The sequence below is a fragment of the Drosophila subpulchrella genome, unplaced genomic scaffold (assembly GCF_014743375.2).
Source record: "Drosophila subpulchrella strain 33 F10 #4 breed RU33 unplaced genomic scaffold, RU_Dsub_v1.1 Primary Assembly Seq47, whole genome shotgun sequence".
NCBI classification, from domain to species: Eukaryota; Metazoa; Arthropoda; class Insecta; order Diptera; family Drosophilidae; genus Drosophila; species Drosophila subpulchrella.
This window is the reverse complement of record NW_023665676.1, coordinates 35,114-50,458: the sequence shown is the minus strand read 5'-3', so window position 1 is coordinate 50,458 and position 15,345 is coordinate 35,114. Positions and strand designations below refer to the sequence as shown.

Sequence of the window (15,345 nt, the reverse complement as noted above, 5' to 3'; positions counted from 1 at the left end):
TAGAGATTTTCCACATACAATTTCTTGTAAATGTGTTATTTTAATGGATTTCCAATTTAAAGCCTAGTACTCACATCGACGAAAACCGCGAGCTAACCATAGGAGTGAGCGAGAGGCAAACAGGCGGCTAAAGGTTTTCGTCGGGTCTGTTTTTCAGCGCGGTACTCAGATGAGCTAAGGAAATACCAGAAAAAATACCAGATTTCGCGAGTGAATTTTCGATGAACGCCGTTAGCCGCGGCCCAAAGAATAAGAAATTTAATCTTTGGCGGTGTTCGTGCAGAAGCGGTGGGGAATTTAAAAATTAAAAATGGAAGAAAAACACCCAAAACGGCTAAAGGTCAGTGCAGATGAAAAAGGATGCCTAATCCAAGCTGTTGCCCATTATTGTGGGACTTGACCGACAGGAAGCAGTACCACAACGGGTCAAATCCGTAGAATAGTTGAAGCGCTGGAGGAGATCCACTAGAGAATCCCAGTGGGAAGGAACATGAAACATCGCACGATCTCCGATGAGCTCCATTAAGGACTCCTCCTCACCAGCTACTTGGCAGCTGGTGATGGAGCGGAGATAGAGGATGCGCCGGCTTCTATAGGGAGGAGGAAATAAGGTCGCCCGCTAAGAGACAGCTGGAGGAGCTATCACCAGCCATTATTGGCCAGCTCGGAGCTGGACTACAGATGGCGCGGGAAAGATGGCGGAGCATCCGTCGGACGAGAAGGAAGCCTTTAACTTCTAATTTACATACATAAAAACATTTAATTTCATAATTTAATTTATTTTTATTTTAATTTCTTTATGCACCAGCACACTCTTCTTTTTTAAATTGCTCCAGTTGATTTGTTTTCCGTTCGACAACAAGCCCAGCTGCTTGATAGTAAGACCACGCCACATGCATGGCGGGTGAACTCTGAAAGCTTCGGTCACACTACACAGAATAAGATTTTTCGCCTAGTGAAACTCTTAGCCGATCTGAGTACTAGGCTTTAGAAATGCCAAAAATTTTATTACAAATGCTGGAGTGAGGATCGTGTTTTTTGCAAATTGTACACACAAATGCTGGATTGCTCTTTATATAATTTTTGGGACCTTATACCTTATTGTTTGGCATGATTTTCCAAACTTTCCTTGGGGAGTCGAATCCAGTTGCAACGCAGAACTCCACCATCTAGGTAAGGTTCCCACAACTGAAAAAATTACAAAGTGTCGAGACGTCGAAAATGAACTATGTATATGTTTAAGTTTTCTGACGGGAATATTCACAAAAATGCTTAAGCCGTAGTCCCTGTTCGGGCGCCATGAAAATCGGTAAGGCTTTTCACGGAAAATGTTATTCAAAATTGCGACTAAGGTCCAACGAGCTAGCTGTCGACCACAAGAGAAATCGCTGCAATTCTATTCAAACGAATTTATTGCGCTGGCGCAGCCACCGGCTTCAAGCAACAAGAAACGTCTGACTCACAGAAGCCGTGCCGAAAAAGCTTGTGCGCAACTCAAACCACAGCTCGTATGTGAGTGCGAATATTTACATTTGGTTTAATTACTTACACTTACATATTTATTTATTTTAACTTTTACAATAAACTATTGCTCGAACAACCGTATTCTTTCGCTTCCAATTTTGAAGTCATTTAATGAAATCCCGACGGATTGTGAGAGACCTGTTTACAGTAATCGCAGAGTAACCGAGAGAAGTAATATCCAGATTCTTTTCGGAGCTTTCGCTCATAACAAAGTAATCTTAGGTACTAAAGATCTTACGAAATTCGGCAGAATCGGTTCTACCAATAAAACAATGTAAATGTGACCCAACATTCAGGCCCCATTGAAGCATAGTTATTGGATTGGTCGTCGAATGATATTCTTCGAAGTTTGTACATCCACAACGCGGAGCTTAGTGTCCTTGCGTGGAATGACTGAAGACCCAAGACTGACCCAAGATCCAGCGATGGGATGGCACATGATCCTCGTGAACGATGACCAGATCGTCGATTGCGGCGTTGGGCGAGTCCTTGGTCCAATTCATACTGGATTGTAGTTCCTTTACATATTCATTATACTATCTTTTTCAAAAACGCTGTGTGATGAAACTCAGTCGCTGCCACCGAATCAGTGTTGCCCAGTTTTTGTGCATGATATTGGAATCTGAAATATAGTGTAAGGAGTTGAATAACTCGCCACAAATTTCAGCAGCAATTATATATGGTGGCCTGCCGTCTACCAGATAGTGAAGGTGGCGTGTGCAAAAGGAAAGTTGCGGCCCGTGCGCAAAATGGAAATAACGGTTCCCGTATGCCCTATATAAGGCCGCAAAGCTCTGAGGAGTCAGTCAAGATCAAACAAGATCAGTCAATTAGCAAAGAACCAGCACGAGAACAACAAGTCATGTAATCGTAAGCAGCACCTTGAGAAGCCTACAAGGAGTAAGATCGCTACGTCGAGATGTTCTGGATCGAGACATCAGGGATATCGGAATTGGCAAACAGGTAGCTGAGGTCCAGAGGGCGTCACACGGCTAAGTCAAGGCGGTACGTTTCTTACTTTGTCGCGACCACACGTGAGCCCATCGATTACCGGCGAAGTCCCGCAACAGCAACCGACCAAAACCCCGAGTGCCAGAGAATCACACTACCAGTCAGAAAGGGCGAGCAGTCGACCGGTTGAGGAATTCAAGAGGCGTAGTCCTGGAGAGGCTCAACGGTTCAGCAAGTCCCGGAACGGCGATCGTCCAAGACCTCAAGGGGCAGAGACCACGATACATCGAGCCCCGCAGCAAGCAAGATAAGGAGCAGAGCAGGGGACATCGGCAGCGACATCAGTAGACATCACCGACAGATCGCAGTGGAGAGGCGAGCAAGCAACAGCGAGGGACACTACGAACATCCCGAGATACAGGAAGGAGTCTGCGATCACCTAGTCAACGCGTCGACGAGCCAGGACGAGACGTATCAAAAGCCATTGCACAGTGGTTCCGTCAGAGGCCAAAAATCAAAAAAACCGATTTGAAAATATTTAAATTACATTTACACAGTTTGTCTCTAATATGTCCAATCTTCCAATTTGCAAACCGGTTTTCGGTGGAAACCCAACGGTACATTCTAAAAATAGAATCAAAAGCATGAACACGTGTTCATTTCAACAGGGCATCGGAGCTTTGGTGAAATATTTCAAAGCAAAAGGGCACTTCAAATCGGACTGGTAACTGTTCAAGTTGATAAATTTATATTATTCAAAATGGATTTTGAAGCTCAAGGTATTTATTTTACTTTATGAAATTAATTTATACTAACTTGATATGAAATTAATAAAATCTAAATTGATATGTGAAACCTCTTTGTTTGTACCTGTTTTGTGTGTCTCAAATTTGTTTACATAAAGTTTTAGTTGTGATCCCACACGATTCCAAACAACGATTTTTTTTTTATATTTATCAAAGTTTTAAGATTTTAAAATCGTTAAAGTTAGGTGCGGAATGTTGCAAATGTAGTTGTAATCGTTAATATGCTAACACGACTTCTTATTTTTTCAAGGTCAAATTTTGCCAGCGCGCTGCAGCGGAGCCCCTAGTCGTCTTTTGTGTCTCTGTTTTTGTTGTGTCTTTGTGTTCGTCTTTTGTGATTGTTTACAGCTTCTATTTGTCAGTTTATTTCATTTACTTAAAATTATTCTAATTATTTTTCCGTTTTTCTTTTATAATTTTTGTTTGCATTCCCAAAGGAGATTCGTATCATTGTGTATTTTCACGGCAATATATTTTAAATTTATGGTGCACCAAAGGTGGTAGCAACGCTGCGAAATTACGGGAAATTATCGAGGGTGTTTAAAATAATATTGAGAATAACGAGCTCAACGAACTTTTTAAATCGATTGGCTACATATGCAAAAGAATTGGTGCTTTTTGGACTTGGTATGAGTCCGTTATCAAAATGTGGCAAGCTAGAGGCCCAGAGCAAAAATTAAAAGTTTTAGACCAAAAGCATAAAATTCAAGCGGCGTTTCGGGAAAAAATGGGAATAAAAGTGGACAAGCCCAGAGACGGAGGCAGAGGATCGTCAAACGATGGAAATGTGGCTAGAAAATTTTTTTCAAATCCAAAATTGGCTTCTGAAATTACAGGGCTTAATGAAAACCTTATCCATCGTTGTGCCACTATACTCCAAGCTATCGCCTCGGGGTACAAAATAAATTTGGACAAATTTAATGAATATGCCATCGATACTGCTAAGGAATTGATAAAAGAGTATCCATGGTACTATTTGCCAGCTACAGTCCATAAGGTGTTAGTTCATGGATCTTCTGTAATTGAGCATGCACTCGTGTCAATTGGAGAGCTTTCGGAAGAAGCTGCCGAGTCTAATAATAAGGAATTAAAAAAATGTAGATTGTATCACAGCCGAAAAATGTCACGGATTGCAACAAACACAGACATATTGAACACACTCATTTTACGGTCGGACCCATTTATAACTGGGCAAAGAAAACATGGAAAGAAGGATAAATCAACGTTACTTGAATCTGTGTTCAACTTACTTGAAGAAACATTATAAATCTTTGTTATAATTATATTAATTCGTTAATAGCTTTGAAAATATCAATATAATTAATTGGCTTACAATATGATTGTTTAATTTATGATTTTTTGATATGACATTATTTTAGTAGGTGTATAGCTTGAGAATTAGACGGGGGAAGATATTTAAATTTATGAAATATAAACAGAATAGTTGATTTTTCCTATGGCAGCAAATGTAAAACTACACCAACTTTATAGTCTGGGAGTTTAGATAACATACCTCTAAAAAAAAGAAAAAATTTGCACACTAATTTTCTATTTAAGGGGGTCTTCTCATTTAAAACCCGTTTTTTGGACCCTTTTTAAAAAAATTCTTATTTGAAAACGCAAAATATAATTGAAAACTTTTTTTATTTATTGTATTACAAAAGGTTCAAAGTAAATAAAAAAAAAAATTGCCTCGATACGAGGGCTGTTCAAAAAGTAATGAGACTTCAAAGTTGGTGGTGGAAAAAAAAGGTGTCGTCACGGCGGCGATCGTTCCTATAGCAGCTATATCATATAGACGTACGATATGGCCATTTCTTATAACATACATATATTTATAATATTTTTTTTTAATTTTGCGGAAAATTTTGTAACAATATAACAACTAAAAGTAATTATGGCCGCAGCTCCATACAAGCCGAACCACTGTGGCATTGGAATCAGCGCGAGGCGAAACCGAGACCAACCGAGCCACCCACCGCTGTAATAAGTTTTTTTTTTTAAATGCTGTCCTATTTATTTATTGAATCTTCTCCCTTTGGATACTAACAATAAGTGTATCAAATCTAAGACTAATTAATCTAACTCACAGTCAAATGACTGATGTTGTGCTAAAGGGGCCTCAAAGTTATTGCTGGCTTGGCAGGTCGTTGCGTTGTAGACGGGATCGGCTGGAAACCCAAGTTAAGCCTCTTGCGAGGCGATTGGGGTGCACAGAGAGTTTTTCGTTGTAGGACGCATTTTGTTTGTCTATTTCATCTTTTACGGCAAGAATGCCTAGGTCCCTGTCGATGTTTTGGTTGCGAATATACCATGGTGCCCCAGTGATAGTGCGCAGGATTTTCGATTGAACGCGCTGTATAATGTCTATGTTGCTTCTGCTGGCGTTCCCCCATAGCTGGGAGCCATATGTCCAGATGAGCTTGAGAGTGGAGTTGTAGAACAAAACCTTGTAGTCCAGACGCAGTGGCGAACGAGCGTTAAGAATCTAGTGGAAGCTGCTGGCCTTCAGTTTAAGATGTACTTTCTTGCGTTCGATGTCTCTTCTCCAGGTTAGTCGTCTGTCAAGGTGAACACCGAGATACGTTACATCGTTGACTTGGGAAATCTGCGTGTTATTCAATAATAGTGGAGGGCATGTTTGCCTGTTGAGAGTAAACGTTATGTGTTTTCATTTTTGTTCATTTATTTTAATCCGCCAATCAGATAGCCACCTCTCTACTACGAGGAGGTGGTTTGCTAGCTGTGTTGTGGCTCGGCCTGGGCACCTCGAGCGACTTAAAATTGCGGTGTCGTCAGCGAACGTAGATGTTGTTAGCTGCTCGTTCGTGGGAATATCCGCTGTGTATAGGAGGAATAGAGTAGGCCCTAGCGCGCTTCCTTGCGGGACTCCAGCTTTGATAATGTAGTCGTCGGATGTTGTTGTGTTGCACCTTACTGCGAAGGTCCTGTTGTATAGATACGACTCAAGAAGCTTGTGAGTGTAATCAGGCAAGTGTGTTTTGATTTTGTGCATGTGACCATCTAGCCATACTCGATCGAAGGCTTGAGATACATCGAGGAATATTGCGCTGCAGTATTCCCGATGTTCAAAGGCTGTGCGTATTTCTGATGTTATTCTGTTAGCTTGTTTGATTCTTCCATGGTTTTGACGAAATCCGAATTGATGAGCAGGGATAACATTGTGTGCTCCTAGATATGGTATTATGAGAGTTAGAAGTCATTTTTCGATCAGCTTAGACAGACACGACAATAAACTAATTGGTCTGCAGGATTACGGAATTGTGTGGTCTTTTCCGGGCTTCGGTATCATAATGATAATAGATTTTTTCCATTTTTTCGGATAGTAGCCGAGAGTTATGATCCCATTGAAGATCATACAAATAACCTCAATGGCAGAGTTTGGAAATTCAATTAACCTTTTTGGGGTTATTTGGTCACCGCCAGGTGCCTTTCTCGGTTTCAGTTCCCCAATGACTTTCGCGATCTTCTTTGGCTGAAACAATGGTGGTAGGGAAATAGATTCAGATTCGATTTGTGGTAGGACAAATGAATTAGTGGCAGGGTTTGGCTGGAAGACGTTTCTGAGATGTAAAGCAAAAGTTTCGGCTCTATCTTCGGACGATCTGCGGTCCCAGATGCCAGATGAATTTCTTATCGGAGTGACTGTTTCGATTGGAGAGCTCAAATTTGGGTGAGCCCTCCACAGAGGATGTTTTGTACTAGTTGGCGAAAGTACTGCAGCTGTGCATTTTCTGTTTCTTCCTTTAGAGCTCGTTTTAGTGTGCGAGTGGCTTCCTTAAGACGTTGTTTTGATGACGTCGCAGGCGCCTCTTTTCTAGGACTAACCGTTCAATTTGCAGATAAGTTTTGAAGTGGTTGGTTTGCACGTCCCTGCCTTGTGGTGTTGAGATAGTGGCTGCCTCCACGAATACTTCTTAAGGGCATCGATAGAGCAGTCGATGTCCGCTTCGATGTTGAAGTGAGGGGTTAATTTGATGTGTGAGCTTACATACTTTTTATATTTTAACCAGTTGGTTCTGTGCGACGTCAGCCTGAGGGGGTGATTTGTGGTTTTTGTGCTTTGAAGTAGAGTTATTAGCACTGGCGAATGGTCTGACGACAGGTCCGAAAGCGCTTTGGCGCTTATTATATTGCGGGGAATTAAAGTCTATTAGGTCTGGAACTTTTCTGGGGTCTGTTGGCCAGTATGTGGGGCTGCCAGGGGAAACATAGTCTAAGTTTTTGTTCGGTTTTATGATTGCATTGTATAATTGCCTTCCTTTGGGAGTCACAAGGCGTGATCCCCAGTGCGTGTGTTTGGCATTATAGTCCCCTGCAGCTATAAAGCGATCTCCAAGCAAGTTGTAGAAGTCCATGAATTGTCCTTCAGAAATTGTAAAGCGAGGCGGGCAGTAGACAGCGGCTTTGGTGAGGTTTCCGTTGCCTGACTGCACTTTGATAGACGTGGCTTGCAAGTAATTAGTTGAAAACCTTTGGTGAAAGTGGTGCTTGATGCGTTCCCTGATTAGGATACCGGTTCCGCCATGGGCTTTACCATCTGGATGGTCTGTGCGGTAGAAAGTGTAGCCTCTTATTTGGAAGTTGTATTTGTTTGTGAGGTGCGTTTCTACCAGTAGCATAATGTCGATATGATTTTCATTCAGGAACTGTGTTACTTCAAGGTTGTGCCGTGAAACGCCATTGGCGTTCCACAAAGTTATTCGTAGATTTGCCATCTGATTATTTGGACTGCTGAGCTGCAAGTAGCTGTAACACCATGTTCTGGTTTTGAACCAGTGTTTGCATGGTCGTTTTCATGAATGACATGAATTCCATCATACTTTGTTGCATGGTGACCATCATAGTTTCCAGACTGCCTTGCGACTGTACTTGGATCTGCTGAGCGTTTCCTAGATTAGACTGAAGTGGGTTTTCCGTCCCCGATCGAAGGGCATCGGCGTATGAGAAGCCCTTCTGGGTATTTAGTTGACCAAATGAGGATCTTGCAGCCGTGCCGAAAATAAGTAATAATAAGTAATAAGTAAAACGAAAATATACCCACTGTTATCCTTTGAATTCTGTCCTTTCTCACTGATCTACGGGCAGTCACGACTTATAAATTTCGTGGGCCGAGCACACAATCTACTGAGCTAGCCGCACGAATCTCGTAGAGAGCAGACCAACAAAATCAGCTCGTTACATTTTGCGCCCAACGTGATTGTCCTTACAGTGAGAGCAACAGAAGCAGAATGGGAAAGAAGTGACATTACCGCCTCAAGTAGGAGTACTTCGCTAAAGTCGCACAGAGACTTAATATCACCCTGGAGGGCAAAATGGACGACATGAGGAAGGCATGGTCGGAGTATTATTCAGAGACGGAGAACGGCTTACAACTGGTCGATATTTGGGCCGACAAACGCTGAAGGGGACAACCTAGTTGCAAGTTTGAGCTTCGACAATCTACACAAGGAGGTTCATAGGAGAGAAATAAGCCAGGCTAGGAAAACAACTGCGCTGACCTCGAGACCCAGCCATACAGATTATGCAAAGGTCGCTAGACAAGTCCGCAAGTGGTCGTTCAGGCTCGACGGTACGGAATATCCACTCGAGTTCCTGGAGCAAGTGGAATGGTCAGCCAACACATACGGCCTGGATTTGGACATGATTCCCCGAGCGATGCCGAAATAGCTTAAAGGAAGGGCTTTGTACATTGCCAACAACAAGCAATGGAGAACCTGGGCGGATTTCATAAAAAGCTTTTACACCTATTTACTGCCGACAAAATTTTTCACCAGGCTGGCGGATCAGGTCAGGCAACGGAAGTAGGGCTACAGCGAGTCGTTCAAGGACTACATGATCGACATCCAGACGATGCTGAGGCCACTCAACTACTCGCCGAGAGAGACCCTAAGAATTTTAAGGAGAACTGTACACCGAGTCCAAGGATCTTCCTAAGAGCGTACAAGGTGTCGGACGTGGATACGCTAATGATCTTAGCCGACGAGTTCGAGGAACTGGAAAAAGAGCGGGAAGCATTCGCACAGGAAAAAAGTTATCGAGGACCAAGTCGGCGGCCCCAACGCAAGTCACGTGCAGAAGATGCTAAGAATCAAGCAAACAGGATAAACGGGGAAATGACCAATGGTCACCACCACACCAAGCAGGTCACCGAAGAATCACGAGGAGGTCCATGGAAACCACCACCACAACAACAGAGACAGCCAAACAATACTTGTTGGAGGCCGTCAAGAACCACACAGAGGCCACAGGATACAGCCCATATTACAGACCCGAAAATGGGATGGGAACGGACACTGTGCTCGAGGATGTCGAAACTAACGTCTGTTATTCTTCTGGGTATACAGCAAATGGGTGTCAGGAGCGTCGAGTGCTGCAAACGAGCGGGAAATGGCCAGCGATCTCAGTCGCAGAGAGGCGAGGGTCGCACAGTGCTACCTCTCTGCAGCAGTTGCTCGCACCGGTAATGATTGGTTGGAACAGTTACAAAGCCACAATCGACACCGGGGAATCGGCAAGCTTCGTTAGCGAAGAACTGGCGGACAATCTTGCTGCTCTAGGAAGAATGAGATAGGCGAGACGGCAAGTTAGGTTGGCAGACGGAAGTTGCGGCAGAATAGATGCACAGCTCGAAGTGGAGGTCAAATTCGGCAACAAAGAACTGACCATGAGCCTGTTTATTTTACCAGGAGTAGTGGACCCGTTGGTATTGGGAAGGAACTTCCCTACACAAGTCGGAACCGAAATAATGTGTGCTGTACACGAGATAATAATACCAGCCAGGAACCGACTCAATGGATGGCTCAAGGAGAAGCTATCGGTAGCAGTCGATCGACAGGCAAGCAAGGTGAACGATACTACAACGTTCCTGGAAACAGGGCAAGCAGACTTCAACACCATGAACGGAACGTCGAACATGGCAGAGCACTAAAACAAAGTGAAGGATGACAAGCCGATCAAGCAGAGATACTACCTCAAGAACTTAAAAATCCAAAGGGAGATCAATGCAAAGGTGGTCGAGGCGTTCTCTAAATGGGGTTCATAGAGCATTCAAAGAGCCCATACAGCTCCCCCACCGTGATGGTTAAGAAGAAGACCAAATCCTGGACCAATTGAGGGAAGCGCGGTACATCAGCAGCTTGGATCTGAAGGATGGATACTGGCAAATCCCACTGGAAGAAGGCAGCAGGCAATACACTGCTTTCACAGTACGAGGCAAAGGTTCCAATGGAGGGTAATACCGTTTGGGTGTTAGGGCAAGTAATTGGCCCCGAAATGTCACCTCACGAATTCGCTTACCAGGATAACATAATAGTGATCAGACGCACGCTAGAAGAGCACAAGGAAAACCTAAGTGTTCCGGCGTCTAAAGGAAGCAAACCTGAGGCTAAATCCGGAAAAATACCAATTTTTTAACAAGGAACTGCTGTACCCTGGACATCGACGAGGAATTGATAGAGAGCCCGAAAAAGAAGCCGCGATCGCTGAACTGGAACTACTCTCGACCGTCAAGGAACTCCAGCAATACCTGGGAGTACCGTCGTGGTACCGCCTATTTGTACCAGATGTTTCCAGAATCGTCAAAACCCTGAATGCCTTGCTACTCCAAGGCATTAAGTGGGAGTGGACACCGGAGCACCAGATGGCGATATTTACCCAGGACACCGAAAATGGCAAAAAAGTAATCTCCTACTCGAGCCGAACGTTCAACAGCGCGGAGAAAAACTTTTCAACAACGGAGAAGGAGTGTTTGGCAATTGTCTGGGCGATCCAAAAGCTCAAGCCGTATCTAGAAGGCTACCACTTTAAAGTAGTAACCGACCATATGGCTTAGAAGTGGCTCAGCAGCATCGAAAGCCCTTCTGGAAGGATCGCCTGATGGTCCCTGGAGTTACAACAGTACGACTTCCAGTTAGCGTACAGAAAGGTCAACTAAACGTGGTGGCTGACGCCTTGTCAAGACTACCGGAGACGCTTCGAGGCGACAACGGCGCCAATAGTTTCAGGAGCTTGCAGCTGGAAATAGAGCGGGCAGCGAATGACGTCGCATCATGGAAAATGTGCGTTCCAAAGTCGCTACGGGAAACAGTGTTGAGGGTAAACCACGTCGCATCATCGGCGGGACACAAAGGAAGCCGAAAGACAATTGCACGGTTGGCAGCCCGATACTACTGGCCAGAAATGCATAGAGACGCACGTCCATGTGAGGAAATGCCAGACGTGCATGAGATTTAAGCCAAATCAAATGCATGCGGCCAGAAAGATGTTGACCCAAGTGCCAAAGGAACCATGGGCCACGGTATGTGCAGACTTCGTCGGACCCCTAGCACGATCTAAGCATAATCATAATCGCAATTTTCGGGGACCTAAAGGTGGTCATAACGGACAACGGAGTGAAGTTTGCGAGCCGCATCTTCAAAAGTTTCCTGAGGTGGGTATCAGACAGCAATTCACCTCACCCTACACGCCACAGGAGAATCCGACAGAGCGAGCGAATATAACGGTTAAGACTACTATAGCGCACTTTGCAGGGCAGGACCAGAGAAATTGGGACTCGAAGTGGCCGGAGATTATGCTAGCAGTGAGCACGGGTATATCGGAGTCCACCGACTGTACCCCGGCGTTTCTTACCCAAGGCAGGGAGCCGCGACTCCCCAGCAGCGTATATGATAGGGAAACTCTAGGCACTAAACGAGCCACGGAGACCCCGGAGGAAAACGCCAACAAACTGATGGAGATCCTTAAAATCTTACGGCGAAATCTTGAACAGGCATCCCAGGACCAAGCCAGACACTACAATCTGAGGAGGAGGCAATGGATGCCAGCGGTGGACGCCGTAGTATGGGCTAAAGAACACCACCTGTCCAAAGCGGCCTAAGGATTCGCTGCGAAACTAGCCCCGAGGTATGATTTTCCTTACCAGGTTGTAGATTTCGTCTCTCCGGTGATCTGCAAAATACGCCACATACATACAAAGAAAGAGCCGACTATCCACGTTGGTGAGCTTAGGCAACAACAAACACAAGGGCAGTAGTAGGAGCTGAAAAAAAAGAGGTAAGGCCAGACAAGAACAAATCAACCGAAAGTTGTACTGGCAGAACCAATTTGGCCAATTAAGCATTGCCTAGGGAAGGGGGAGCCTCGATTAGTAGGCGGTCCATTGTCACTGGACGATAGTGGCGATAGATGGGCTCAAGAAAATGCTGGAAATGTCGGCAGGTGGTGAAACATCGCAACGATCAGGTGGCAACGCATCGCCATCGCTATCGATAGACGATGAACTATCGTTTAAGCCCGGATGGTGTGACCAGACTGAGAATCATCGAAAAGGAGGAGAACGCCGTAACGAGCAGCGAGCTGGGGATCGAATGCCGATGATTATCGATATCCTATGGAAAGCACATGAAGTATCGGCGCGGGAGAATTTAAATTGCAGAGGAAGGGAATGCAAACTTGATCGAGACCCGGCGCTGTGGATCTCTGTTTAGAGCAGTGAGCGTCGCAGAGCATCAAGGAAGCAACGAGGGAGCGTCAAAGACTCAAAGGCTACAGGATATATGAGGGTTAAAGCCGGAGAGGAGGAACGAGTTAATTTTGTTTCCCGAAGAAAGGGGGAAATCTGAGGAGTTAAATAACTCCCCACAAATTGGAGCGGCAATTATACATGGTGGCCTGCCAGCTACCAGATACGCGGCAAATTAGCGCGTAGTAACGGCATGGCGAAAATGGAGAAGGAAAATTTGGAGAAAGAGAATAATAGAAAGAGAAGTTGGAGAAAGAGAGTTTTAAGAGAAGTTAGAGAAAGAGATTTTGGAGAAAGAGAGTTTGGAGAACGAGAGGTTGGAGAAAGAGAGCTTGGAGAACTAGAGGTTGGAGAGAGAGAGTGGAGACTTCGATGGCAAAGTGAAGGTGCCGAGTGCAAAAGGAAATAACGGAACGAACCGGCCTTTGGACTCTGCCGTGGACTATTTACCAGGAGAAGAAGTGCCACATCTCAACAGCAGGACGGCCCGCCTGCGTGTCACATGCCACAGGAGGTTTAGCAGGATAGCGCACATACATCGGACTCCAGGTGGTAGCCGTGGGTCTAGGACAAAGAAGCCAAACTGGATCCGTGGACTTTGGACCTGGAGTGGAGAGTACCATCGGGCCGTGCGCAAAAGGGAAATAACGGTGCCCGGATGCCCCATATAAGGCCGCAGAGCTCTGGGAGCTGGATCAGTCGACCACAAGGAGTCAATCCAACAAAATCAGTCAGGTATCAAAGAACCAAGTCAACCAGCAGCACGAGAACATCAAGTCAACAACGACAAGTCAAGTCGTCATAAGCAGCGCCGTGGGAAGCCTACAAGGAACAAGATCGCTACGTCGAGACGTTCAGGATCGGGACATCAGGAATCTCCGAATTGAGACCCAGGTAGCAGAGGGCATCACACGGCTATGTCAAGACGGTTTGTTTCTTACATTGTCGCGACCACACACTGTCACATCGCCGGCGGGGCCGCAAGAGTCGAGCAATAGAGTCCTGCGACGAGGAACCGTAAACTCGAGGGGAAAGGTGTCTAGACCTAGTGTTCCTTGCCCGACTGAGCAGGACGAGCGGTCGATAGATTCGTGGTTTCAAGAGGCGTTGTCCTGGAGAACCCATCGATTACCAGCGAGGTCCCAAAACAGCAACCGACCAAAACCCCGAGTGCCAAAGAACCACACTACCAGCCAGAAGGGGCGAGCAATCGAGGAGAGAGGGCCAACGATTCAGCATGTCCCGGAACGGCGATCGTCCAAGACCTCAAGGGGCAGAGACTACGATAAATCGAGCCCCGCTGCAAGCAAGATAAGGACATCGGCATCGACATCTGTAGACATCACCGACGCCCGACGCTTAAGTGCTGGATAAAAATGTAATTGTATTGTTCTCGTCAATACCTATCGATTGATCTGAAAAAATGTTGCCAAGCCCTCTATAGCGCCCACAAACTTCAAAAATCGTTAATATGAACGCTGATATCTCGAAAACTATTAAACATAGAGAATTTGGACTTAAGATTTAGATTCCTTAGCTTTGTACACAGCGCAAGTTTGTTACGCGAATATGTCATGCCCACTCTTACGTCCACAAACCTCCCAAGGCTGTGGCTGCTACAGATTTGGTGCTAAAAAAAATGTAACTGATATATAATAATTCCGTCAATACCTATCGATTGATAAACAAAATTTTCATTCCGACTCCATAAGGTAAAGATTTAGCAAAGTCCGTCTGTCTCTAGGTCAGACTTTCGACTTCACCGCACCACTGTGGGACGGGAGGAGAAAGACAAACCAACAAACATGAGAACACATCTGTCGGAAATTATGGAATAATTCTAATAACTTACCTGATTTGTATGGTCATCGACAATACTGGTAAAAGCTGCTTCAGCTAAAGCAAAAACATGAGGCGAAAGATCTCCCAGCTTGCACCTATGATATTTGAAAACATGTTCCTGCAATGGAAAAGTAGTGCTTACAATTTGCGTACAAACATAAATAAGCCCAGGTACAAGCTCATACATAAATATTTTTCACCCAATTTTTTTTAGATTTCACTTTGCATTAAAGCACCCATTTCGTAATGTTAACTTAATTAAATATTTCGCACCTGATTAAAAAGTAAAGCTTTTTGTTCAAAAAGGGAGTTTAATTTCTGGAGGCAGTGTCGAGCGGCAGTTTTCTCCAAAAGATTACATCTCGCTCGCTCGCGCTGCCCTTCGATCACATTCTCCATCTTTCCCTTAGCTCTCCGCTCCACTTTGAAACGCTATAGTTAAGATAGGCTTAAGCAGTTCATATTTTCAAGTAAAATTAAAATTAAAATACTTTAGGCAACGGGCACATTACGTCGGAGAAAGCTTAAAGTGCTATATACTGTAGTACCACGAAAATATATAAATTTCTGAGATAGTATCAAATTTAGCAGGGTGGCGTAGCTTCACTTGAGGTGGATAATCAGAAAAGTATCTATATCCGGCTATTTCGAAACCGTATTTATCCAAAAGCCAGTATT

General features: G+C 44.6%; 1 protein-coding gene across 1 annotated transcript in view; it reads right to left on the bottom strand.

Annotated features, from left to right (window-relative positions):
* Positions 1 to 15,066, bottom strand: part of LOC119562437 (myosin-2 heavy chain-like) — a 375,936-nt gene extending 360,870 nt beyond the window's left edge. Inside the window, exons 1-2 of the mRNA XM_037875622.1 lie at positions 14,941 to 15,066; positions 14,678 to 14,785 (exon numbers count right to left, since the gene is read on the bottom strand). Coding sequence (XP_037731550.1) covers positions 14,678 to 14,785; positions 14,941 to 15,066 — 234 coding nt within the window. The remainder of the gene's footprint in view (positions 1 to 14,677; positions 14,786 to 14,940) is intronic.
* Positions 15,067 to 15,345: the final 279 nt, after the last annotated feature.